The sequence below is a fragment of the Salvia hispanica genome, chromosome 5 (assembly GCF_029641045.1).
Source record: "Salvia hispanica isolate PSC_SH4W2 chromosome 5, Shi_PSC_v1, whole genome shotgun sequence".
NCBI classification, from domain to species: Eukaryota; Viridiplantae; Streptophyta; class Magnoliopsida; order Lamiales; family Lamiaceae; genus Salvia; species Salvia hispanica.
In genome coordinates, this window is record NC_142696.1 from 44,029,321 (window position 1) to 44,056,161 (window position 26,841).

Genomic DNA, 26,841 nt, shown 5'->3' on the forward strand with positions numbered 1-26,841 from the left:
GAAGTATACGTAATCAATACTCCCAATCTATATCCTATACTTTCTCGTAACTTTTATTTTCTCTATCAGCATTCAAGATCTATAGTCTTATTACACCCGTCATATACGTCAGTAGCGTCACTTGATTTTATAATACAATCGTCGTCTACTTACGTGCCTTACGTATATGTATAAATATCCATATTGATTTGACTCTTCTTTAAATTAATCCAAAAAAAATGAAACAAGAAAATGATAAAAATAATAGTAGTAGAATCGAAATAGCGAGAAAAGTGAAAAAGAGAACCAAAAAAAAGTACTCCTAGTAAAAAGCATTGATGGCGCTGGGTTTCAAACCTGGATAACTTTGACGAAAGAGGCATCTGCTGCGCTTTGCCATTAAATGCATTTCGACTAGAAAATAAAGCAAAGAGGTAATTTGATTGGACGATTCAAAAAAAATTACTCACTTTGAATGAGACCGCAATAACATACTCCTATTGAGAAATTAAAATTAACAATAATAATCAACGAATGCCTAATAAAGTCGACTGGCTTTCTATTTAAGTTCATTCGCCAAAAATCATTTAACTTTACACGTAAACGATTAAAACGATTACTCAAAACTAATTCAACGATACACTAGAACTAGTTGCACGGCTCTAGGATTATATTGAAGTCAAGATTCCTACATGGAGTAGTATTATTTATTAAACCTAGTTGAAATTTACTAAAAAGACTTAAAAAGTATAAGTTCATCATCTTCTAGGCTTGGATCATTGATTAATGTACAAATAAAATACTACTACGAAATATGACTGATTCATCATCCCTCGATTACAGTTGACAATATTATACTCATAAAATAAAAAATAAAAAAACTTAAGAGTTATCATGTTGTAGGCTAAGATTATATACTCATAAAATAAAAAATAAAAAAACTAACCCTTGGCCTTGAAAACTCACCAATCGTTAAGAATTTTCCGTTCACGTTCATGCATTTTCGTCTCTAATTTTCATAAAATTTCCATTAAAATCGGCAAGGGAGTACTATTCCAGAAGACGACGCCGTTTAACCGAGCAACGCAAACATTAAATTCAAATTACAACTAATTATAAACCGAGAAATCCATTAACACTAAGGCGCAGCATTAGCGCCATTGGTGTTGGTGTTGGTGGTGGTAGTCATCATCTTCGTGAACTCCTCGAAATTGACGAAGCCGTCGCCATCGGAATCCACAGACTTGATCATACCGGCGCATTCTTCCTCGGAGAAGCGCTCCCCGAGGCGAGAGAGGATCTGGTGGAGCTCGGCGACGGATATCTTGCCGTCGCTGTCCTGGTCGTAGAGGTTGAAGGCCTCGCGCAGCTCCTTATCGGCGGACTTGTACGGATCTGCGCTGGCGTTGCAGAAAGCGGCGAATTCGTGGAGGCTGATGTGGCCGTCGTGGTCGGTGTCGATCTCCTGCATCATCCGGTCGACCTCGTCGGGGGAGGTGGAGGATCCGAGGGCTTTGAGGACGCCGGCGAGCTCCTCGGCGGAGATCTTGCCGTCGCTGTTGGTGTCGAAGCGCGCGAAGACTTTGCCGACCTCGCTCATGTCTTCGAGGTACATTGAGGGGCTGGAGGTTGGGGCATTACTATTATTGGAGGCCATTTCTGCAGTCGGTTGATATTTTGTTTATTGTGAAGACCCAAGACTGAGAGATGATTTGGGGATTTGTGTGTATTTATAGGCGGTGGTATTTTCTTCTGTTACGCGTTCTATACTATTCAATGACAGTGACTACCAATTCATTTTTATTCTAAGATATCAAGTGTTACGCGTCGTGGGTCTACTTGAATCATGCATCGGAATAGTAGTATTTTAATACTACTAAAACTGAATATACAAAAACAAAATCATGCATCGGAATAGTATAACTTCATTAAAAGTGTGCCTAAATTTAACTTATTTACACAAAAACTAAGCATGACTTACATACATAGTTAAATACAACATCCCATAACAAATTTTTGATTTTTCACCTTTTGAAACTTGTCCACTATTATTAACTCCTTTTATTTTACTCACTCAATCAAATTTATTTACACAAAAACTAAACATGCCTTACATGTTTACTCTCATACAAAGTTAAATACAATATCCCAAAACAAATGTTGGCATTTTTTCACTGTGTCAAAAAAGGTATGAGGGTATATGTATTTATACATTCCATATTTGTGTAAATATCGGAAAAGGTAGTATTACCATAATTTGATTCATCAAATTATTAAAAGTATGGTAGTGACATTGTGAAGAAAATAAGTGGTAATTAAAATTTGGAATGATTGTCGATGTAATATCATTATAAAGTAGAAACCACAGTAAATGATAGTACTCGATTACCTCCTCTTCCATGAAGAATGCTCGACCTATTTGTGTACTAAAGCATATTTGGTAGGATAGATAATTCATCTAGAGATAAATTCAATGAACAAAAATGACATTTTGTATGGTACATGGTATATAATTATATGATACTAGTATGAACTAGAAAACACGCATGAAACCATTTTCAACGCCATAAGTTGCGACAAAAATAAGAAATCTACTGGAAATATATAGTAAAATATACTCCCTCCGTCCCCTATTACTTAACATGGTTTGACCCGGCACGAGTTTTAAGAAATGTAATGGAAAGTGTGTTGAAAAAATTGGTGGGACGTGGATCCTACTTTTAAAGTATTAGTTTTATAATAAATGTGAGTAGGAATGAGTTAGTGGAATATGAGGTCCACTACCAAAAATGGAAAAAGTGAAGTGTGTCAAGTAATGGGGAACGGACAAACTGTGTCAAGTAATGGGGGACGAAGAGAGTATCGTTAAACAGAAACATAGAAAGCTTAGAATGACATCTTTCATCCCCAAAAGGGTTATCCAATTTATACATTTTATGTTATTTTATTTAAACATTAACTAGGACTACAAGATCTTTAAAAACTGATACTGTGTAGCAAATGAAGTTTAAAACACCCTTCCGTAGATGCAACAAAATAAATTATCAACTTATTCACAATATGCAACAAACAGAGCTTCTACACACCTCACCCATAACAAATTCTCACTAACTTAATAATATCAACAGAAGTTAAGAAGAAGTTAAGAATCCTGGCCTAAATAATCTTACCTAATGAGTAATGTCCCAACCCTCGTTAGCTTAAAGGTAAAACTGCAAAAGGCAAAACCGTAAAGCAAAAACAAGCCAATTATTCAAAGGAACTTATGGCAATACACAATTACGGAATGAATATTTTTCATCGAGTTCAAAGAGTAACGCGACAAACAATGCATAGCAAAATATCTCATTTCTTTCCTTTTTCTTGGTAATTTATTGATAGTGACCTTAAATAAGAATATCTATCTGCTGGGTTATATTCTTCTAAAGCTAGATTCTATGTTCGTTTCCACCCACCTCTCCTCTATTTTACAACAAAGCACAAGAAAAAGAAATTCCTCTGTGACCAAGCTCATGCACAATCAAACTCCTATACATTTTCCTGCAAAAGAATCAGGCACTTCTGGGCCAGAAAAAAAAACACATCCCACCCTTCCTTTTTTTACACACACGAGATCTCGTGTAACAAGTTCAATTGATTAGAGGTGCAGCCTGTTCACCGGGCTGCTGATGTGGGGGTATGTCACCGACAGCAGCATGTCTCCTTTGCCGCTCCCTTAAGTAAAGAACTGTAAGGAGGCAGACGAAGAGCGTCAGAATTGTTGCATTGCCTTCCTCCATGATCACGTTCTCCACCCAAGCCTCCACTTTTGGATAAAATTCCGGGAGAGAATCAATCATACCAACCTGAAGAAACACAGTCGCCAAACAAAAAATTAGGCACATTAAAGAATATCCATCATTCTTTTCATTAAAGAAATATATAAAAATAAAACCAATACTTCATTTCTCTTCCCAATAGAATCAAAAGCTATGATCACATATAATCTAATTCTAGAAAGGAAAAGATATGTATACAAAACAGCGCATCCATGCACAAAACAGAAGAGCCGACATAAGTACACTTGACTCATAAGCCTCACTGGATTACGGAACTAAAAGTTTTAAATTCAAAAAATAAATGCAGGCAGTAAAGAGTAAATCCAGTAAAACAACACAATCCAAGGATATTGGCAACGGAAAGTTATGCATGCTCATTATGTAACCAATGCTGCTTACTGATATTAACCAACATTTAATCATATTACAAAATACTCACTTTTTGCCGAAATCAAAACTTAGTTATCCATGATAAACCAAAAAAAGAAGAATTTTGTATTTTCCGAGATTGAACTGCCAAGATCACCTTGCACTAACGACAGCACAAAAAATCATGCAAGAAAAAATAGTTTTTACCAAAACCATAACTTATATATCCATGGTACAACCAGAAAAGAATAATTAGGAAAAGAGGGGGGGTACTCAAATTGATGTCATTATAAATCGATCTGTATGTAACTAGAAGACATGAAGCCAAGTTCAGTTCCACTTCCACATCACAGGCCAATATGAAACAAGGAGAGATAAAAGTTGATAAGACTCACTAGGAAACTGTTGGCATGATTTCTTCTAATCCACAGACCAGCAAGGGCAAGGGATACAGGTAACTTTGCAGCAGGATCAACTTCTAAGGCTTGATCATAGTAACGCTTGGCAAGGTGAAGATCCAGCGGTAGTCCCAACCCATGCTCATGCATGTATCCGAGGTTGAACATGGCCTGTGCGTTGGACTGAGATTTAGCATGCATATAAGCTTCAGCAGCACGATCAAAATCCCGTTCTGTACCCTATAGTGTACAAGAGTGAGGAAAAGTGTCAATGACCTCTCGAAAGCCCCACAGATGCATATATCTTAAGAAATAAGATGTCCAAGGAGTATCACAACATTAACCAATAATCACTTATTATCGACATATATAGAATGTCAAATGCCATTACATACTCGGCCATAGTAATATGCATCCCCTATCAGCAAAGCAGCGTGTTCATTCCCCTGCTCGGAAGCTCGCCACCATAGAACATGAGCACGTTGATGCCTTTCAGCATCCGTGCAGTGCCCAGACACACCCATGCACATACTGCGTTCCCCATACTTGTCCAAAATCCAAGCAGCATTACTTTGTGCGACCTCATACCCTATCTCTGCCATTCTTGAATACAAAAGGAATGCTTTGCCAATATCACCTTTCAGATATGATTCCAGTGCCCATCTAGACAACGAACTCCATGGCCCACGCTCTGCAACTAGTTTGTACAGAGCTGTTGCCTGAAATAAGTGCAGAATATAATTACTATAGGCACCAAAAGAACTTGGTACGTGTGAAAAGAAAAAGACGATGCACTCAAGAAGTGGAAGGGAGATGTAGTCCACCACGAAGGATAATGTAGAAATTGAAGAACTACTGCAAATCAGGCACTAAAAGTTTCTTCAATATTGTCATAAGGTGATCCAAGAAAGATAACCATACTTTAGATTAGGATGAGAGGAAGCATATTCTTAATTCTTACCATATGAAGATTCTTCTTGAGACCCACACCAGTATGAAACATCTTTGCTAATTGGTAGAATGCTTTCGGCTGACCAGCATTAGCAGCCAGTGCAAAGTACTTGGTTGCTATCTTCAAGTCCCGCTTAACCCCAAGTCCTTTTAAATACATCACACCAAGGTTGTAGAACCCACAAGGTTCATCATTCTCAGCAGCTTTATCAAAGTATTCTTTTGCCTGTGACAGAAGTTTGGAACATAAATAACATGTCAGAGCTCTCTGTGACTGCGTGATAGACAGGGAAAGATTGGAAGAATGACCTAAATATGAACAGAAGGCAAACAGGAGAAACAGTGAACTACAATTACACAATACCTTGGTGTAGTTCTTTTTCTCCACTCCATAACCCTTTACATATAAATACCCCATGCCATTGTAAGCTGAATAAAGTTGTTGTCTTGATGCCAGGGTTAGCCATTCTAAAGCCTTAGTATAGTTACGTTCAACCCCAGCACCTCTGGCATATATCTCCCCAAGAAGTTCCATTGACCTAGGCTCTCCCTTCTCTACCGCCTTTGAGAACCACCGTAATGCCTTAGCATGATCACGCCTCACACCCCTCAACCCAAAGTAGTAAAATATTCCAATTTTGTACATAGCACCTGCATTGCCTTTTTGAGCCTGATATTCCAAAATCTGGAAATCTTCATCATCCTCTCCTCTGGACTTTCTGAGAGCTTCTTTATTTTCCTCAGCGCCAGTGTGGATTCTGACAGGTTCAATAACAGGTGAATCCTTTGAAATAAGAAAACTATTCACTGCTACCTCAGCCAGTTCAGCATACAGTTTAACTGCTTTTTCATGCATCTGCAACAAAATAAACATGGATTAAAACAACAACATAAAGTTTACACTATGACTTCCATTAATTTTTTTTTCTACCTCATTTCTGGTTTGTTCTTTATTGAGAAAAAAAGGTTCTCTTTTTAATTCATTAATCATTATATATCTTCCTCCAAGACAACTCATGATTTCTGGAATGGATTACTCTTTCCATGACTTGGTTTGACAAGTCTCAAAGCTTATTTGTCAAAATTTCGAACAAAAAGATATGGTCCAATCACTTCTGAGTTCAATTATACTTTGAATTGTTATCCTAGAATAAAGTACAAAGCACAAAACTTTAAGACAACCAATTCTAAAATCCTAAAGGAACATACTTTCTGCTTTGTGCCTAAAAAATTAAAATTCTTTAGTCCACAAGTTGAAACTAAAGCAGAAAGCAGTTGAAATACTATCAAAAGAGGATAATCATGAATCACAATTGTCCCTGTTTTTTATTGAAACTAAAATGTTTAAATTAAAAAAATACAATATCATTTCTGCAATTGAAACATCAGGACTTATAGAAGCGTACATCATGCCATCACCTCTATTTACATTCTGCAATGTCATTGTGTCATCATCAAGTAAAATTATTGGGAAAATAAAAAAAACTCAACACATCAAGAATACTCCAGCAGTCTTTAATTATTTCATCTATGGAATATTAACTATTCCAATTTCCAACTGAGCAACCCTTCTTTGACCTGTCTGTAACCATTCTGGGTCTGGATATAAATATCTTCCTAGACTTCAAGAACTACTTCCCTATTACCAATAATATGTCAATTAATAGCACTGAAGCTCTATACTACAAGGATAAACTATAGACACCTGAAATTCAGGCAAGATGTAATTCCGCAGTCATTAAGTTGTCAATACGTAACCAGCATGGATACATCAGGTAGTTTTGCTACACATTGTACACAATGAACTCTCTATAGATAGTAAGTACATCTCCAATTTAAGTGGTCTCAACTTAACCACTTAACATCTTATAACATAATTTAATACTACTGGTCTAAACACCTGCAATAGTACATGACTAGGTCAATATGGACTCGAGCAACTTTCTTGCTCAGGTAGAGGGATCAGGTTTTTAATCCTTACAAACTGTAAGCGAGTACATTATAAGCAGATTATCATCTATGTCATTTAATAGGAGACCGAGAAGATAAATTCCAGTTTCTTCAGTTGTACAAGTAAAAAAATGACAGGAAACAGACATATTTGAAATGTTCAATTAAACATTCCCGATTCCTCCCGACTAGAGTACTTTCGTACATACACAAGATGAGGTGCATTTTTTACATGCCCCTACATATACCCCTTCTATTCATCTACCAAATATATAGGTGTATATACCATCCCAACATCTCCAACCTCCTAACCTCTACAAGTGGTCAAACTATTAATGTTTCTTGTTGACTTAATACTTATGCATTACACCGATTATTGCCCACTGGATATCAGGAAATGAAAGGTTGGAACTATCTCATCTCATTCTGGTCTAGAGGCTTCTCTCTGACAAGACATTGATTCTTACATCACTACATTCCAATAGAGCTTCTCCCAAATGAATATATGATGTTTACAAAGTAAAGGCTAACTTCCAGGTCATCCCTCGATATCTAAGCCTGATCTTTTATGCATAAAGTCATCAACAGACAAAGAAGTTTCTACTCGTCCTTCATAAGATTTACTACTCCATAACTTACCAGCAGGGCAAAAACACAATAATCTTATCATGACTACAACAATCATCCATAGCTCTGGAAGCAATATTTCAACAAATTACGTAAAAATTAAAAACAGAATGGACATCTTACTTCTTGGCGATAGTAAGTGTATGCCAATGCCATCTTAGACTGCATATTTCCGCCCTGCGCAGCAAAATAGTGCTGCAAGAATGCTTTAGCGTCGCTCCTCTCCCTCCCAATCCCCATGCTATACAAAAACCCCATCACCGACTGGCCATGCGGATGCCCCATAGTAGAAGCCGTCTCGATCTCTGCCACCGCCTCCTCAATAACCCTAAAATCCCCTCTGCTCGCCGCCTCTACCAATTTGCTCACCCCGCTATAGTAAATTACCTCGTCGCCATCATTAGGGCTGGGGATTTTGGAGTTGGGATCAGGCTCGAAAAGCGGGGACCAGGAGCCGGGATCGAGGACCCAGTCTGGCATAGATTCGGAATCGGAGAATTCATCGAAATCGGAAACGTCGTCGGGCAGATTCGCCGCCGCCGCCGCCGCGGCGGGGTCCGATAGATCGTCCTGAGAGAGGACGAGGACGAATGGGCGGGCGAGAGTGGCGGCGGGCAGGAGGCTGAGAAGCAGAAGAGCGCAGCTCAGATGCTGGGTTTTCCGGTAGAACATTTCCGAACACCAAGTAGTACTTTGGGCTTTGCGAATTGTTCCTATTCTCTGTTTTGGATGTCGATGGAATATGGAGAAAAATTTATGTAGAGGTTTTCCACGTCAATGTTGTTTCTGTCCGCCAATAAGGATGTGACATGTCATCAAACACAGTCACGCCCTAATTTTTGCAGCTCCATATTCTTGGAAAGTTTAGATTCTTTAGCCGATGAAGGAGATAAAGATTACTCACAGCAATAGCATCCGCAGTAGTGGACGAACGCACCCTTAGCCATAGTCTAGCGGCTCGGGTGTCGCGTTCGTCCGCTATTGGAGTCGGCAAACGGGACGGACGAATGCGTAGTGGACGAGCGGTCGCCCGCGGTTGGAGGGCGTTAGCCGATCGCTTGTCCGCTATTGTGCGTTCGCGATCGGCGAGCTCATTTTTCCCTTTTTTTTAATTCCAACTCTATATATACGACTCGTTACACTTCATTTCATTTGCACCACTTATGTTAACAAGTTTGAATCCCATTAAGGGTACGTTTGATGCCATTCAATAGCCCTGAAAAGAGCTTCATTTCTTAATTATTCCAATGTTTGATACCAATTTGCTTTTTCTCAAAGCCCACTAAACTACACTCGGCCAGCAAAAAGCCCGATGAACAATAATAGCTTTCACCCGATAACTTTTCCAAAAAAAATGCTATGATTATATTCTGCATTCAAAATATTTGCTATAAAAAATTCATCTTTCCAAAAAGAACCTTCTTCTTCTCTACGCCACTTTCATCTCTTCTCAAGCTGCTTCTGGTTCCCAAAATTCAAGCTCTTTTGTTGGATGAAAGCAACAAACAACACTGGACGAAAACACGAGGTTGGATTCTATCTAAATTCAGCTCTGTTAGACCTCAATTTTTGCACGAGAGATTTGATGCGAAGCTTCTTGCCCTAATTTTTGTTTAGCAGATTCACACCATAGAACACGAACTCTGAAAGGAAATTAACTTCAGCCCTAATTTTCAAGGACGAAGCTACAAGTTGGAAGAAGTTTCTTTCTTCTTGTCGCCTTCTGCAACGTTCTGAGTTGCATAGGTAAAAGCTTCACTTCCTGTCAATTCTTACAATTTCTGAGTATGTGTTCATAATAATTCCCTACACGATTTTGTATGGCCTTCTTTGTGCTATAATTTACCTCTCTGAGGAGAAATCAACTTCAGCCCTAATTTTCAACGACAATTTTTTTTTTGTATGGCCTTATCTGTGCTCTCTATCTCCAGAAGAGAGGAGCGGTGCTCTCTCTGAGGTCTACTATTTTTTGCACGGTTCATTGATAGCAATGAATCGACAATTGTTTTTTTGTTTCTCATTTTTAGGCAGATGAATTTTCTCAATTTCTCAATTTTAGGCAGAGGAATTTTCTCAATTGTTATAATGTGTAGTCATGAAATATCCATATATGAATGTTTCTTCTATTTGTGCAGTTGAGTTTGAAATAGCTGTGTGATAAAAAGAATCTTAGTTACTTGCAATGAGTACACAGTTCTTGTCGAACGAGGAATTATTTTTGTTGATTCAGGACATCATTCGTACACACCAACAACAAACCTCTATCATTCTCCATGAGTTTTTCCAACTAAACAATGTCAGTAGGCGGTCGAGCTCAAGCAATCCACGACGTTTGTTTTCTCGTTTAGACCGCATCCCCACCCAAGTGAAGCGTTTAAATAGATTAGTAGGTGTCACTGCCCGTTCTTGCTTAGATAATTTGCGTATGGATCGTAATTGTTTTGGGAGGCTTTGTATACTTTTTAGAGAACGAGCTGGGTTGGAAGATGGAGCGTTTGTTAAAGTGGAAGAGCAAGTAGTAATTTTCTTATGCGTACTAGCACACCATAAAAAAACAGGGTAGTTAGGTTTGAATTTTGGCGCTCCGGGCATACGGTTTCACACTATGTACATGTAGTCCTCAACGCCATCATAAAGATTCATGCTCTATTTGTTGTGAAGCCTACTCCAGTACCAGCTGATTGTGTCGACAATAGGTGGAAATGGTACATGCAATTAGGATTATTAATCTTGCACATACCCACCTTATAATTGTATTAATCCTTTCTATGTGTTTGTTCTGTGTGTCTTGTAGGGCTGTTTGGTGCTTTAGATGGCACATATATCTCTGTGCGGGTAGACATGGCTGAAAAACCAAGATATCGAACTAGTAAAGGGCATATAGCGACAAACACTCTGGATGCATGCACTAGAGACATGCGTTTTACATATGTATTGTCGGGGTGGGAGGAGTCGGCTGGTGATGCACGAGTCCTACGTGACGCTGTGACATGCGACTCTGGACTTAAAGTACCTAGATGTATCACTTCTAGTCAGTTAAAAATAATTCTAGTTTTCACTTGTGTTTATCACATAGTACTTCCTAAACAAGGGTATACATTCTACTAACCATTTCAAATTTACTTGTAGATAACTATTATCTATATGACAATGGATATGCGAATAGTGAAGGATTTTTAACACCCTATAAAGGAGTTACATACCACCTAAAAGAATGGGGTCCAAACACTGAGAGGCCCAACAATCCTCGTGAAATATTTTGTTAGAGTTTGTATACTAGAAATCACGTTTCGAGTGATTGAATACTGTAAAACTCTTATTTTATTTTCCAATAAATAAAACAGATTATTTTTTGTCATAATGTTGTTATGTTTTACATTTAATAGATGTTAATGCATGTTTAAATGTATAAGTTAACTTAACAAAGTCTAAGTCTTTGTTTTAGTAGACCGGTTGTGGGCGTCGTCCACATTAAGGTAATACGGTCAGTTCTAAACAAAGAAAAATATGAATTTCACAACCTAGTTGGAATTTGACTATCCAACGAGAAAGGTTGCAATGGCAGTCCGCGTATTTCTAAGCCTTACTGAAATAAGATGGCATTGGTGTGGTATAGCACTGAACGGATCTAACAGCAAGACTTGCCTTAGGCTATCTACTGAAAGGCGAGGTCTTGATAAATATTTATTTCTTAATCAATGTAGGTTAGCATTGAGCATACGGTATTGATTATGCACTGCTTTGACTTATCAAATGGTGCGGGTTTTTCGTAACCCAATTATCTTGATATATTGGGTAGTGGTGATCAATATCTAGCGGTGCTAGGATTGCTATTATATTGAACCGTGCGCGAGCTGAGTCTCGTTTGATAATGTCCTCAAGAGGAGCGCGAAACAAGGTTTTATTATTCGGAACCTAGCTAGTTGGAGTGTGATTACTCTATGAATAATAAATAAGCGTTTCATGCTAAGTCCACTCTTGGAATTAATAAGAAGTTAATTAATTAAGTCAATAACAGACAATAATTAATTAATGGACATTTTAATCTTAAGCGCAGGAAATGAAAGTTAAACGGAAACCCGGATTACTTGTAATTTCGGATTTGGATGGGGAGAGTTCAATATTACTTCTGTAGTGGCTGCTCGTAGTATTCCAATTATAACTTATATTAAATTGTGGGTTCAATTTAATTAGTAAAAAGTAAATTGGATTAGCCTATATCCAAAACCTTCCATAGATCCCTGTCTGTGCCCAAAAGGAACTTAATATAAATAGGAGAATAAAGGAGACAGAAATAACACAATTTTCATTATTGTATTTTTCAAAAATTTCAGCCCCTTCAGCTGTAGGAATTTTCGAATTCCTCTCCTATTCCAAAAAGGATTTCTTCTGTCTTCTTTATTTAAGTCCTAGTATTCTAGTAAGATCAACCCACACTGATATTGGGATACAGTTCGGGAACCAGAGAGAAGATTTGTGGTCTAGTACTCAAAGCATCACGTGGAGAAGAAGCTAGCCATCTTCAATTCTTTGGAGAATTATTTAGGTATTTTCTGCTCCGTAGAAAAGCATGTTTTAGGTTTCAATATTCTTAAAGCATGATTAATTCAAGTTATGAGCATGATACATGTGATAATTACGCGAATAGGTTTTGTCTAAATAATCTGCTAAATAGATCTGATTATTATGTGATTGTTATTTATGCGAACGCTTCCGCTGCCAGTTCCATCATATTTAACATGCGGCATACGAGTGCAAGAAATGTTATTGAAAGGGCATTTGCGGTACTTAAAATGCGCTGGGGGATTCTCCGCAGCTCATCATTCTACCCGATAAAAATACAAATTAGGATGATTATGGCTTGTTTTCTGCTACATAATTACATTCGAGGTGAGATGACTGTAGATCCAATCGAGGAGTTAGTTGACAACAATGTGAACGACATTGGATTGCAAGAGGAGCATGACAATTCAGTGTATGTAGATTCTATTGAACCAACGCCTCTATGGAATGACCTACGGGATCAAATTGCTGCTGAAATGTGGGTGCGTGGGGCATATTTATTTGTAGTGTTGATAAGCATATCCCCTGTTTTTTTACATGCACAATATATACACATTTGCTACCAATGTCCATCTTTAAATCAATTTGTGACAAATATATTGTATATCGTATTCGATACAGGATGAAGTCCCACGGAGTTCATGATCGGCATGATGCCCCACAGTGCCGATGTGGGCAAGGGAAGATGGTGGTTCGATGTAGCGGGAAATTTTCCAATAACCCTGGCCGTTACTTTGCATATTGGCTTTTGCATTTTAGTTTCTACTAACTTATGTATCTAAGTGATGTTGATCCACAAACATTAAAGCTATTTTTGACAGCTTCAGCAGCTTTATTTATCATATTTGTATTAGTTTTGATGCTAAAACTTTGTCATTGTATTGCATATGTTATGCAATTGGATGGTTAGTATAGCTCGACTCACAGTTTTAGAATTCTGGTTTCACACTCAATTTTGGTTTGTGTTGATGTTTTGGCAGTCTTAACACTTCATCTCTCCATATGAGTGTTCTTGTTTTCAGAAAAAGATGAATTGACCATCATAGATTTATTATTTCCTGTTTCAGCTTTCAAAATTTATTCACACACTCATAGCGATAACTTCCAGATTGTGGCTATTTATGTTCAGTCTCCGGATAAAAAAAGTATTTGCATGATTTCAAAACTTGTTGTTTTGATATGAACTTGATTTTCTCCTCTTCATTCCAGTAAAGCTATGCTGAGATGATGATTGAATTCTTGATGGATATTGTAGAATGTGGGATAGTACCTTCAAATTGTGCAGTGCCATATATAAGAATACAATCACCTTGGCTTGAATTATCAGCTTTGTAGCCTTTCCATCATTCATGACTTGTCATCTATTAGCACATGTAGCTACTCTACCGTGAGTTTTGTATTGTGGCGTCTTTTTCCTCCAGTTGTGAAGCCTTTTCAAGTTAAAGACTACTCTACGGATACATCCAAAACTAGGCAAGTCATATTTCACAAAAATTACATTGATTCGTCAAGTCGAGTCTCAACAAATCCATAGAGTTGTCCCTCAATCCAAAGTTTATCAATGATGTCCATGTTTTGAATAATAAGAAAATCAGTGTACCTTTGAAGTGATAAATGACAATTTTACATAAGCTTTATTAAAGTGTTTCTAAAAAATTCTTATACTCCCTCTGTCCCATTAAAAATGAAACGTTTTCCTTTTTGGTCTATCCCATTAAAAATGAAATGTTTCTAAAAATGGAAACAATACTCTCTCTACTTTTTCTTCTCTCTTACTTTACTCTCTCTTCATTAACTCACAAAACAACACTACATAAAATTTCGTGCCAAAAAACAAATGTTGCATATTTAATGGGACGGAGAGAGTAATATTTTATGAAGTAAAAAGCATGAAAGTAAAGAAACTTTAACTGTGTAATACTTGGCTTTTCTATAGCTAGGTGTCAGCATATCCTCAGACATGGTTTTGAAGCACAATATTTATCCATGCCAATAATTAGTGATTTAAAATCAAAGTTAGAATAATTTTCATGTTGAATTATTCTGTACTTAATTTCATCCTTTTAGATATATAAATATGGAGTAATGTTTGTCAATTATTCGATATACACTCATCCAAATTCAAAGAAAAATATTAGCTCCTACTTGGTATGGATCCCACTAAAGCTCAACATGAGTATTTCTACCATGGTGGGTGGACACCTGAAATGGATAGCATAATACTCAGTAGTATTCCGAGAGAGAAGCAAGCGCATAATTTTGTGGGCACTGTCCCTCATGTGGAGTTCTTGTACGAGGCTGAGGCAACTCTTGAAGAGGATATTGGTGTGCAAGTCAATAGGGATGACATCTACAATCGTATGCTATTTCTGGAACGTCGTTATCGGGCCTTCAAAGGACTTGTTGAGCATGCAGGTACAAGGTGAGATAAGCCAACGAATAAGGTCTTTGCTTCAGAGAAAACATGGACTGCTATTTTGAAGGTGCAATACAATTACTTTTTGTGTTTGAACCATCTCACATTATAATGTATTAGTTTTTGTCATATGACCTTTGTTATATCTTTTGGCTGACGAATTTCTTGGAGCATACACTATTGATGGCGAACCCGAATACGAGCAAATGCAAATGTGGTTTGGTGGTGAAGGTTTAAAGCTGGAAAATAATGAAGAAGTCATCACCATTTCCGACACCACTTTGGAAGCTGATTTTGATGACACAACCCGTTTGGGTAAAGCACACCTTCGTGGGCAATCTTCTTCAGCAGCTGGTAAACAAAAGGGTAAGATGAATCCACGCAAGCTTTTCGACGGTGTCGGAAATGCCTCTGACCGCGAATCTACTAATGGCAAAGGAACAACTAGATCATCAGCTACTTCGTGTGCTTCATCTAGCCCGAATGCACCTTGGCGTCTTTCGTATGAATGAAATCAATGTCCAACATGCAACTTTCCATATGTAATATTAGGATATCCATTTGGATAATAAGTCACTATGACATGCTATTTTCTTATGCATATGTGTGTAATGTGGATGTTGTAAGATATGTACTCGTATTTGAATGTAAGATTTCTGGACTCATGAACTTCTAAAAGTAGAATGTAAGCAATTCCACTATAATGACTATTCTTAGTGCTTCTTACATCTTTGTAACTAGTACCATTTATGCTCCTATGTTCTCTCCTGCAGCAACTTGAGTTGAATTCACCTAAGAGAAGATCATGGCTTTATATATTCCTTTGAAAGAAGTTTGTGTATTCTTTAATTTACATCACTTTGCTGGGTGTTGAAGGCATGATTTAATTTCGTAAAATAATGTCTTAATGCCACATGATTATTGCTTTCATTTGAGCCAAATATGCTGGTCTGCTTATGGCTGGAAAGTGTTGTAAATGATGTTTTTCTTAAATTATCCTCACAGATACCAGCTGGTTTGCTTAGGCTGATTTCCCATGTTAAACTATTGGAACAGTTGTTTTCAATCTCTACCACTAAGATGATTCCTTATGCTTCTATCTCTAGTGCAACACATAGTTCAAGTTTTACTTTATCTCATAGATTCCGTATATTGCTATACCTAGAGTTAGTAACATGTTTGTGTTGTTCCTCAAAATAAGGGAGGATGAACTCTTTAAGCTATCACAAGCTTCGAACAGCTGAAAAAGTCCGAGCCACTGACAGAACGCATAGAAAAGCTACTGATTATGAGTCCAAACTTGCAATCCTCTATGGTGGGAGCATGAACATGAGCAAGTTACAATAAGATCTTGATGCCATTAGAAAAGAAGCTCAGGTAAATGCCAAATAACATTCATGATGCTTATAAATGTTTCCTAGCAAATACTCTTCTCTCTAGTGATTGTATCTATGGCAAAAAGCCACTGCTGCAAGTTGCAAACAAGTAATGTGATCAACTATCTACAATGTCATCAATAATTTTCAGATTATAGTAGATGTTAAATGCTGAACACCAAAAATAGTAGATGCTAAATACAGATCATATATTACCCAAAATAATTGGAGTTGGAGGATTACAGATCTAAATTATGTAATTATATCAACTCCAACAAAAATTGAATGCCAATGTTTTAGGCTTACACACCAAAAGCTAAACATACATCTACATAGACAATGGAGTTAGAGGATTACAGATTCCTACCCACCAAATAGTTTTAGGATTACACATAAAAAGCAAATTACCATTACCAGAACACATTCTTATCACACAAAACAATATTTGATCATCACCTACATCCTTGATCAAGTGTGCTTCTCCAACATACGCACCACATACGTATGACGAAAAGCTTTAGGAAGAGACATGAACAAGTCCAAGCGTTGCACCTTCTGAAGAATTATCCCAGCGCCATCGAGCTGCTGCCCAAGAGTGAGGCCTTGAATATCTCTGAAAATTGCAAAAACTTCCTTCCTTGATTTGCTAACATCAAACTCATAGCCAATCCTATTGGTTAACTTATCAAGCCTTGAGTTAATGTCTTCATTACTTTTAGCAAGCATCTCCAGAAGGATATCAGACCTATCAATGACCTTACGCTTCTTGTTCTTTTTCTTAGCTGACTGAGTTTCGGTTTCGTGATTAGTGCCACTTGCACTTTGATCCAGGTCTTGAGGAGAGTTCTTATTTTGTGGATTAGCACCAGAAGGTGCACCAGTACTTGCAACATACTCACTGTCTCCACTTTCATGGTTTGGGATACCATTCGGGGCAACTTCTTTAGACATATTAGCCCTGTTGCAGTAGTGCCTATAGCACGATCTTTTCCAAAGATCTCCTTCCATGCATCCCACATAGGCCATGACTTGAAACGCATGTTGCAGGTTTCCTTATCCGCCTAACACCACAATAGTAAACAACGAAATTTGATCAAATGTTATTTACTGTCCATGTTATAATTTCAACGAAAAAATATAGCATTCACATAACCATCACGATACATACCCTAATGATTTGTTCCCACTGGTCATTGTCACAGTCAAACTTGTAGTCATTATGCAGGTTGAAGCCTACACCGCTTCGCCCGAGGATTCCACAAAGAGAGTTGTAGCTTTTTTTCCATTGGGAAATCTTGGATGTGATATGGGGGCTTGCCTTCAAGTCAGTTCGAGGGAATTCACGCTTCAACGCCTCTATAATACGAGACAGGTAGCCACCACGGAACCGTTATCCGCTTTCCATCCATTGACAACGTGACAGCAGCACCTCTTCTTCACGAGGAGACCAGCTTCTACGAGTACGATCAATCGTCAGTTTGAGTGCCGCCCTCCCCTTGTTTAGGCCTACATCAATTATAATCATAACACATCGAAGCCCCAGGCATGCTACTAACCAAATCATGTATAAAAGGGAAGTTCAAAACTAACTAACCATTTTGAGTCTGATCTGGATCGTCATTGTCACAGGATATGTAGGAGTCTTCCATGGTTAACGAACTTACAAGAAAGTTAAAATGTTGAGGGTCATACTTGGTTTTATTTTATTGCACAAACACAACTTTTTCTGAATGTTGTTATACTTTGACTCTTTGAGATGGATGAAAGAATGTATACATTAGTGAGAATTTGATAGAAATACGATAGAGATATTAACATAACAACTAGAAGAGACATACAAGTGCAATACATATCAGAAGGTGAAAGAGACATACAAGTCCGATACAAATCAAACTCCATTAATTCAGTCACAATTCAACCAAAATATTACAAGGTGTGTCAGCTTAACAAACTATACACAAAAACATATTTTACTCAAGTGACATCAAGCTTTGGTCAAAATTTAACCAAATTATATTTTACTCGTGTGACATCAAGCTTCGAAAAATTGTACATTGTATATACTCCAATATTTCTTCATACTTCTCAATTTTTTCCCTAACCAATTTTTGACATCTAGTTTAGATGAGTTACTTCAATATTCAAGAAAATATTCAGCAAAACTTGTAGGAAGAAGAGAAGAGTGAAATACCTGTTGGTAAACCTCTTGATTTCTCAGATTTGTCCGCCGCTGGAGTGAAGAGTTGGGAATGTCGGCTGTGCTTATTTTGTCTCCCGCTTATGTTGATCTAGGGTTGTGAAGGGTAAATTGGAGCCACAACAAAAAAGCGAGTGTAAATTAGGGAATATACTATCATGAATAAATTCTCCCACTTGTATCAAACGCATGTTAGCAATTCTGAAATATATTCAGAATTGTATCAAACGTGTGTATATAAACATACTCTAAAAAATATGGATTCTTTTCATAAATATATTCTAACTTTTCAGCTTCTATTATAGGCTATCAAACATACCCTAAGCGGCAACATTAGAAAGCTATCCACCAATGGATTATAGCACAGTAGACGACGCGGAGTTGTGGTGACTTTGAGACCACGAGTGCAAACTACACCATCCGTTGGAATACTTTCGGCCTTATTACGCAATCCCAATCGAGCAGAATTAATCGTATTAAGGGCGGGTTCATAACACTTGTGATGAAACAAAAAAAAGAGATAAGAAACAGGATTGATTGGATTTCAAAGCTTTAAGTTATTTACGACATTCTAAACAACAAAAATCCGGACCCCCCACTTCTAGTGATACAAAACCTAGAAGTACAAGGATTAGTTAAGACCAACGACGCAAAATACGTAGAAGGATATATCGGCAAAAAAGTCAAGAGCATTTAGATCCATACCTGTAAAAAATAATGGAGACATTTTTACATACAATTACTTGTATATTAAACCTAGTGTGGTTGAGTGACATGAAGCTCAGTTCTTTATTAATCAAAATTATAAGGGATCGATCTCTATCTTTGGATATAAAATAGTCTTAAATCATTGGGTCAACTGTCACATCTTTCGAAGTATTTACAAATCAACACATAGAATTGTCATTGGGCCACCAATAAATAACCTTAAATCCTTGGGTCAACTGTTTTATCTTTCGAAGTACTTGCAAATCAAAACAGAGAATTGTCTCAAGTCTGCTAGTGAATACCCTTGGCCTAATAATAAAAAAATTAGTACTAAGGAAAGATACTGGTATTAAAAAAATAATAACCCTTTGTTATCATGGATTAATTATCACTCGTGAAAAATTCGAAAGCTTAGAGGACACTTCGGTGGACAAGCCTCTTTTTTTTTTCACAGCCACAAAAAATTGTCCACATCAAAAAAAAAAAAAACTTGTCCATAGCAATAGTGGACACGCCCAAGCCATAAATCACATTATTTTATCAATTATTGACACAAATCACATTATATTATCACAATTCAGAATATTTTATCACAAAAAATCGAAAAAAATTAGTTTTCCGGCCACCGCAGCCGCCGGCGCCCCACAATAGGGAGCCGCGGGCAAAGCCGGGGCCCTACCCCAGCCGACTACCCACCGGTGGCCTGCTGATGTGTCCACCTCAATAGGGAGCCGCCGCGGAGTCGGCTGCCGCCCAGGCTCCCCCATGTGGATGCTCTTAAAACCCTCATTTCAAACGTTAAACTAAAACCCTTAGCCCCCAAACAACATCCTCTGTATTCTTCCGCCAGAAACTCCATCAAAATCTTAAGACTAAAACCCTAACAAAATCTCATGATTCGCAACCATACATTCTAAGAACAACAGACGGATTAAGAAGAACAAAAAATGGCGGCTTCAAGATTATTTATCTTTCTAGGCAACTCAATCCTCCGCCATCCTCGCAGTTTTTCACAACCCCCACTCCTGAAATTGAACATACCATGCCTTCCCCATTCCCTCCGCATCAAGCGCTGCATCTCCTCCGCTGTCACGCTCGAATCCGAGACTCCTGCTCTCTCCGATGATGCGATTTCTGCCCACCCGTGGCCGGAATGGGTTAATTTTATCGACCAATTGAAGGTCAAAGGATACATTACTCAGAACGCCGGAGCTTCGGAAAACGGCGGCAGTACAGATGAAGAGAGTGCTGCTGTCTACAAGGAGTTGACGTTGGTCAAGGACGCGTGTATGAGCTTTGCGCGTGACCGTTTCGACATTTTCAAGTAGCTCCTTTTTTCCTTGGCCTATCAATTCGTTATGGCTATGTAAGTAGTGTGTTGAAGAGTATATTTCGTTATGGTTTTCACTTTTCAGGTTGTTGCGGACTTCAGATATTCAAGCGATAGTAGAGCAAGGATGTCCTAGTGTCTTCAGAAAACCGGTTAACTCCGCTAAAAGGTTGAGGGCACATCTACAAATTGATGAAGGAGATGTAAGTTTATACTTGTGATATGTAAGTTTTTGTTTATTCGGGAAAAAATTGAGGGAATCAGTACTTTTAAAGAGGATTTATCATTTATGTTTTGGTCTGGAATATGGATGATTGCAGGTGTGCAGTTCCTGCAGTCTTCGCAGTTCATGTGATAGAGCATATGTTTTGCTAACTGAAACTGAAGCTTCTGCACGTACAGTAGATGTAGTTCGTATGTTAATGAGTTTTGCATTAGACCCACTTGTTGTTTCTGGAGAAGTAGAAGATAAACCCGCAGGTAGGGAGCTTGTCGAATCATCAGCTAGGAGATTGCTCTCAGAGTTGGTCGAGCTTAGCGAAACACCTGCTGACCCTGAACTTCCAAAGCCTGCCTCTGTAGTCCATCAAAAAAAGAAGCAGTTGCAGTTTGATGATTCACCAGATACTGGAAGCTCTAAAAGTATAGATATGAAACCAGGAGATTGGGTGTGCACTGAGTAAGAACTAAGGAGAAACGTTATATTCTGAATTTTTTTTAATCACTTTTGCTTAGTATAATAATTTTTTAACTGTTTGGTTTCTTGTGTCTCAGTTTGCATTAACTGATAAATTTATCCAAGTGTAGACATTCTTTGTTGCACATATTTGTCAAGTCAAGTATTAGTACTAGCCGATGATACCATAAAATTTCTAGAACTGTACCAGTTTTGTTAACTACTTTCAAAAGAACTGGTTGAACCTCTCTGATGTGGTTTTTCTGTATGCTCTTGATACTACAATCGCTATCATACATTAGAGACTACACTGATTAGTTCCTGTTCTTCTGATGAAACTAGTGCCGATGTAGATTATTGAGTTATTTGTGTTAAGTTAATTTGCTTATAACCTACTGAACTTTCAACACTTTTTTTTTTTTCATACCTAGTTTAAAATCTGCCTGTAGGTTACACAACTATTGATTTTATCTTAATTTGCAACCATAGAAGACTCTGGTCAACGTTCATGCCAACATGGATAGCTCGGAAATTGACGTGGGAAAGTATCCGATGCAGTGGCGTCATTTTATTTATCATTGATCATTCCATGCCAATTTTCTGTCTATCCATGTCAGCACAACCATCAACCAGAATCTTTTATGGTTGCAAAATCAGATGAATGCAATGGTTGAATAATTTACAAGCAGATTTTAAAGTATGCAAAACCAAAAAGTTCTTTTTATATAATACTTCTTCTGGTTTTAACATAGTTTCAGTTTTTTGTTCTATTCCAATCTATTGGTGGCTAAAGGTTCTTCTTGTCACCATATTAGTCTCTTATGTGTTTGGAGTTTGGAATGTTGACATCGTTATGAGTTCATCTTTCGGTGGGGTCAGTTGTAAATAGGTCATTTGTAATGTCTAACAGTTCTCTTCTGCTGTGTATTCTTAAAGTTTCAACTAAGTGATACATTGATATATTCTTCCTGCTGTTCTCTATGTGTTTTGGTTGGTGAACTTCCTGTCCGGAAGCATTTGAGTTTACTTTGGCAATTCTGATTGCATTTACCACAATCTACCAACAGCTATTCTCACTAATTCTTCAAAAATATTGAAATCCCTAGCATAACATCATTGTACATACCTATCAATTTCAGGTGCAATTTCATGAACTTTGCTAGAAATATACGCTGTCTCAAGTGTAAAGCAATTGGACCCAAGGGCAGCAGCATGTCTACAGGTAGAGGTGGTGTTGAAATGAAAAAGGGTGATTGGAATTGCGCTCAGTAAGTCCTAAGTTTCTGCTTCCTTGATTCCAAATTGATGATTTGATTATCTAATTTGGCCATACTGGTTATATTTTATAATCTTACAAACTTGACTACTGTTTCTGCTAGAAATTGTGAACTATGTATTATGTTTGTAGTTTGTACATCATACGTTGTGCATATCTGTCATCATAAAAGACAATGTGCAATGATTTGGAGTGGTAATTATATGTGGAGTCATGCATGTGCCCGAATTGGGATGCAAATGAATGAAACTCGCATTAGCTATGCGAAGCTTGACCCTGTAAAACTTATTTAATGAGGCATAACAAGATTAACAAACTCTGTATTCACAAGATTTGGCTCGTCAAGCTTAGAGCTGGTTCGTCAGTCTGCTTGAGATTGAGCAATATATGTAGGTAAGCACTATTAGAATTAAATTATAGTTTTTGTAGATATACCTTACAAAGAGAACTGATTTTGTATTTATTCTTACCTAAACTGTATAGTTAATTTTTTGAATGATTGATGAATATTTTAATTTAGTATGTTATGTATTAAGCTCAGCTGAGTTTGGACTTGGCTTAATAATGAGTTCAGCCAAGCTACTTGGCTTGGCTTGGCTCAATTTGGCTAAAACCTTACCGCAATACTATGGTTATGAACTAATCCAGTAAAACCAAATGTTTAGCTGAATCGTTAGTATGAATCAGAAATATTAAGGCAAGGGCCTTTATGGAAGCTGCCCTGTTTCACGGGTATTATGTATTGACACTTTTTATGCAGCAAAAAGCTCAGTTGGGATACCCATTATGGTGTCTGGATTGTCTTAATGTTTTGTATCATTATATGGTAGTTTTCATGCAATCGATGTTTTGGTATGTCGACGGGATGATCTCGTCATATGGCTCATGCATTAACTTTTTGTATTCCGATGCCTTCTATGCCTTCCAATTGCACTAAATTGATTTAAAAGTTATAGTGCTTGCTGCTCTGCATGGGGGCCTTGGGGCCAATAAGATATGGTAGATTTGGTTCGATGCAGAAATTAGATGGTTTTAATTTATAGAAATTTAAAAATGATAGATTTGGTGAAGGGTTCTAAAAGATAAATTTAAGCCGGAGTTAAATTCATATGTGGTGCTTGGTTGGCAAATGGCAAGGGGATCCCTCCTGAATTACTTTAATTGATGTTCCGAATAGATTGATTGACAAGGCAAAGGTGATGTCACTACTGAAAGGTTTAATTATTGGCGCTGACTATGATACTTCACACAAAAATCTTGATTTAAGGGAATCTAGTCTTGGTTGTTAAAGATTCTTGGCATCTTGGGCTGAGAGTTAAACCCCGTCCTCCAATAGATGATGGTGGATTCTGGTTAATGGTCATGTTTTCGACAAGAATAATTGAATAGGTCAGGTTTGGGATGCCTTTGTGAATAATGCGTCAGCCTACCCCAACCAGATTTGCTGCCCCTGGAATAAGCTTTACAGTGCATTACATTGTTATCTTGCTAGTCAATTTTTGGGTGCTTGGGTATCACTCTTTTGGCTGGTGGTTTAATTTTCTGTCTTCCTGTGATTCAGATGTTCCTTTATGAACTTCGCAAGCAACAGGCAGTGTTTCCGTTGTCAAGGACCACGTCCCCCGAGGCAACTAAAACCTGGGGACTGGGAGTGCTCCAAGTAAGTCCAGTCTATTGCAAGTGCATATTTAGCCTAGTGTTTTGATCGATGAGGTTGATTTGTAATGCGTTGCTTTCCTATGTGCAGCTGCGATTTCATGAATTTTAGCCGTAACACCGTCTGCAAGTCATGCAGGCGTGAACGCCCCCTGGGTTCTGCAATGGAAGATGATTTATACACAAGGAAGCCTTACTAAGTCTAGTTTAGAATTGCCAAAGCAGAATACAACTGCTGAAGATGGTTTGTGTTCTTGGTTCCAAGGTGATATATATTCCTGCAAGGTTTACGTTGGTGGTCTTCAGATAGTCTTAATCACCATATTTTCTTCTATGGATTTATTATGTGATGTAACAACAGATTAGTCTTTCCCAAAAGAAATACTAGTACTATAGTTGAAAGAGAAGCTACTGAAATGGAACGACCAGCTTCTGTTTGCTCTGCCCTTCCTTACGCTGAGGGTTTTCGAGTACCCTTTGTTTTAATAGTTGAGCTATTAAGTTATATCATTATTTAACCCAAATTCGTATTTATATAAAAATACTATGTTAGTACTATTAGTTTCGTGCTATTTGGTTTCACAAAAGCCTCAATACTCAATAGTCCAAAAATCCTCATGATATTAAGATAAGGCAGGGCCATATATATAGACTCCCAAGTTACATAAATATTCATCATTCATTTCATATCCAAAATTTTGCGAAGGTAAAAAATGGCTTCCTACTTTTCGTGTCCACCATTTCTATCACTCCCAAAAACAAGAGGCAATTACTACTCTACAACTTCACAATCAGTACTTCCCTCCCCAACTCAGCATGTCATCTGTGCAAACTCAGCAGAGCCCGCGGAGCCAACTGAATGGATTGCTTCGACGTTGACGAGGCGGTCCGGCATCGGCGCGGGTCTTGCTTTTCTCGCTGCTGGAGTCGTTTCTCAACAATCACAACGCACAAGGTATGATTCCAGTTTTCTTAATTCAACACTTCACAACACTGCATTTGATAACCGTCTATACATTCACAACACTGCATTTACGGTTATTTACACTAATTTATTTAACTTTTCCTACTATTTTCTTATTGTACGTGCCAACTTACAAATTAACGTATAAATTACTCTATTTTATTTTATTTTATTTTGCAGAATGTGTGTGTTCTGATGAAAAATTAATGTGGAAAGGGATGGAACATGCGGAGTCATTTTATTTATGGCCAATTATGTCATGTTTCTGTTTCGACTATATATTCCAATAAATAGATATGCAAAACAAGAAAGAAGTAAAAATTTGGTAATAGTAATGCAGTTCAGTAGTACTCAAATTAAGATAATTTTTTAAATCAATTTCGATTCAACCAAGAAATTCACTTGTTAATTAGCCATCTCTCGTAAAGGGATTTTTTTTTTCACGGGAGAGAAACTAGAACACTTTGGTAATTGATGGTTCAATTTGTTTTGGGTCATTTTGCAGAGATGTTGAGAAGGAAGAAGAGGTCGTATTGCCAAACGGCATAAGGTACACAATATTTTCTTGTGTTAATGTTATGATTCCTTGATCAATAAAACTTAGACATGACATTAGAGACATATACATTTTGACACTCAACGAAGACGTTTTTGATAAGTTAGGTATTATGACGTGAGAGTGGGAGGCGGTTCTAGTCCGCGGAGAGGGGAGTTGGTGGTGATCAATGCGAAGGGAAGGGTGCAAGGCAGCGGAGAGGTGTTTATGGACAGATGTGAAAATAGAGCAATGGGTGTTGTGTTGGGGTCAAGGCCTTATGGTAGAGGCATGTGTGAAGGTTTGGAATATGCATTCAGAGACATGAAAGTAGGCGGGAAAAGGAGAGTGATCGTTCCACCAAATCTGGGGTTCGGAGAAGAAGGTGCCGATATGGGTGAAGCTCTCCAAATTCCTCCCTCAGCCACCCTTGAATATGTCGTTGAACTTCACAATGTTTTGAGTGCACCGGCCTGATATACAACTCATACATATATCTACATTTCTTGTACTTGTTCAAGAGGGGCAATGCTATTTGTTTGTTTGTTTTTGTACATTGAAACAAGGGTATGTCAACAAGTAAAATATGACAAACATAATTGATGTTCATATTGTTCCATCCTAAAATCAATTAGCCTATGAGACTAATATCCTTAAAACTTGACTAATATCCGTCAAAGTTCAAACCTTAGTCTGGATATATTGTTGCGTGCTAGGCTTGCTGAATTGAAGTTCATATGGTTCCATCTTAAATTCAATTGGTCTATAAGACTTATATCCCTCAAACTTGAAACTTATTTCTTGGGTCAATAATTTTTAAAAGGGCATGATATGTTGTTGTTTGGATCAATCATTTTTTTTAGTTTCAATCTAGATATACAGTTAGTTAAATTTGACCTATAGTTGGTGACTTGCACTAATACAATGATAGAAGTCCATAGATATCCATCTTAAAATCCTTTGGTGATAGAGGATAAATCCATGAAATTTATATAATAATTTCAATTCTCGCTTTATATTAATATGAGATATTGTTATAATTATTTTAATTT

At 37.6% G+C, this 26,841-nt stretch overlaps 5 protein-coding genes across 5 annotated transcripts; 3 read left to right on the plus strand and 2 right to left on the minus strand.

Annotated features, from left to right (window-relative positions):
• Window positions 1-979: 979 nt before the first annotated feature.
• Window positions 980-1,687, minus strand: LOC125186992 (calcium-binding allergen Ole e 8-like). The gene has a single exon (XM_048083488.2). It carries the CDS (start codon window positions 1,634-1,636, stop codon window positions 1,118-1,120), a length of 519 nt encoding a protein of 172 aa, XP_047939445.1. The 5' UTR covers window positions 1,637-1,687; the 3' UTR covers window positions 980-1,117.
• Window positions 1,688-3,312: 1,625 nt separating this feature from the next.
• Window positions 3,313-8,867, minus strand: LOC125188789 (ERAD-associated E3 ubiquitin-protein ligase component HRD3A-like). Its single transcript, XM_048085844.2, has 6 exons — window positions 8,216-8,867; window positions 5,880-6,371; window positions 5,526-5,741; window positions 4,960-5,283; window positions 4,562-4,804; window positions 3,313-3,824 (listed from the first exon to the last, which is right to left on the minus strand). Exons 1-6 carry the CDS (start codon window positions 8,762-8,764, stop codon window positions 3,609-3,611), a joined length of 2,040 nt encoding a protein of 679 aa, XP_047941801.1. The 5' UTR covers window positions 8,765-8,867; the 3' UTR covers window positions 3,313-3,608.
• A 5,912-nt stretch (window positions 8,868-14,779) lies between these two features.
• LOC148926901 (uncharacterized) lies at window positions 14,780-15,813 on the plus strand. The gene is made up of 2 exons (XM_089058017.1): window positions 14,780-15,076; window positions 15,223-15,813. Exons 1-2 carry the CDS (start codon window positions 14,806-14,808, stop codon window positions 15,306-15,308), a joined length of 357 nt encoding a protein of 118 aa, XP_088914143.1. The 5' UTR covers window positions 14,780-14,805; the 3' UTR covers window positions 15,309-15,813.
• Window positions 15,814-20,150: 4,337 nt separating this feature from the next.
• On the plus strand, window positions 20,151-24,728 carry LOC125188551 (zinc finger (Ran-binding) family protein). Its single transcript, XM_048085481.2, has 6 exons — window positions 20,151-20,676; window positions 20,768-20,885; window positions 21,003-21,361; window positions 22,498-22,626; window positions 24,196-24,294; window positions 24,382-24,728. The coding sequence occupies exons 1-6, from the start codon at window positions 20,300-20,302 to the stop codon at window positions 24,488-24,490; spliced, it is 1,191 nt and encodes a 396-aa protein (XP_047941438.2). The 5' UTR covers window positions 20,151-20,299; the 3' UTR covers window positions 24,491-24,728.
• A 227-nt stretch (window positions 24,729-24,955) lies between these two features.
• LOC125188552 (peptidyl-prolyl cis-trans isomerase FKBP17-2, chloroplastic) lies at window positions 24,956-26,398 on the plus strand. Its single transcript, XM_048085482.2, has 3 exons — window positions 24,956-25,245; window positions 25,760-25,804; window positions 25,918-26,398. Exons 1-3 carry the CDS (start codon window positions 25,004-25,006, stop codon window positions 26,264-26,266), a joined length of 636 nt encoding a protein of 211 aa, XP_047941439.1. The 5' UTR covers window positions 24,956-25,003; the 3' UTR covers window positions 26,267-26,398.
• The last annotated feature ends 443 nt before the right edge of the window (window positions 26,399-26,841 follow it).

Coding starts and splice junctions, on each gene's coding strand:
- LOC125186992 (XM_048083488.2), bottom strand. CDS start 1,636: ATGGCCTCCAATAATAGTAATGCCCCAACCTCCAGCCCCTCAATGTAC.
- LOC125188789 (XM_048085844.2), bottom strand. CDS start 8,764: ATGTTCTACCGGAAAACCCAGCATCTGAGCTGCGCTCTTCTGCTTCTC. Junction 5,284..5,525: donor TCAAGAAGAATCTTCATATG/GTAAGAATTAAG, acceptor CACTTATTTCAG/GCAACAGCTCTGTACAAACT. Junction 4,805..4,959: donor ATGCATATTACTATGGCCGA/GTATGTAATGGC, acceptor TGTACACTATAG/GGTACAGAACGGGATTTTGA.
- LOC148926901 (XM_089058017.1), top strand. CDS start 14,806: ATGGATCCCACTAAAGCTCAACATGAGTATTTCTACCATGGTGGGTGG. Junction 15,077..15,222: donor TGTTGAGCATGCAGGTACAA/GGTGAGATAAGC, acceptor GTTATATCTTTT/GGCTGACGAATTTCTTGGAG.
- LOC125188551 (XM_048085481.2), top strand. CDS start 20,300: ATGGCGGCTTCAAGATTATTTATCTTTCTAGGCAACTCAATCCTCCGC. Junction 20,886..21,002: donor TACAAATTGATGAAGGAGAT/GTAAGTTTATAC, acceptor GGATGATTGCAG/GTGTGCAGTTCCTGCAGTCT. Junction 24,295..24,381: donor GGGGACTGGGAGTGCTCCAA/GTAAGTCCAGTC, acceptor TCCTATGTGCAG/CTGCGATTTCATGAATTTTA.
- LOC125188552 (XM_048085482.2), top strand. CDS start 25,004: ATGGCTTCCTACTTTTCGTGTCCACCATTTCTATCACTCCCAAAAACA. Junction 25,246..25,759: donor CAACAATCACAACGCACAAG/GTATGATTCCAG, acceptor GTCATTTTGCAG/AGATGTTGAGAAGGAAGAAG. Junction 25,805..25,917: donor GTATTGCCAAACGGCATAAG/GTACACAATATT, acceptor TTGATAAGTTAG/GTATTATGACGTGAGAGTGG.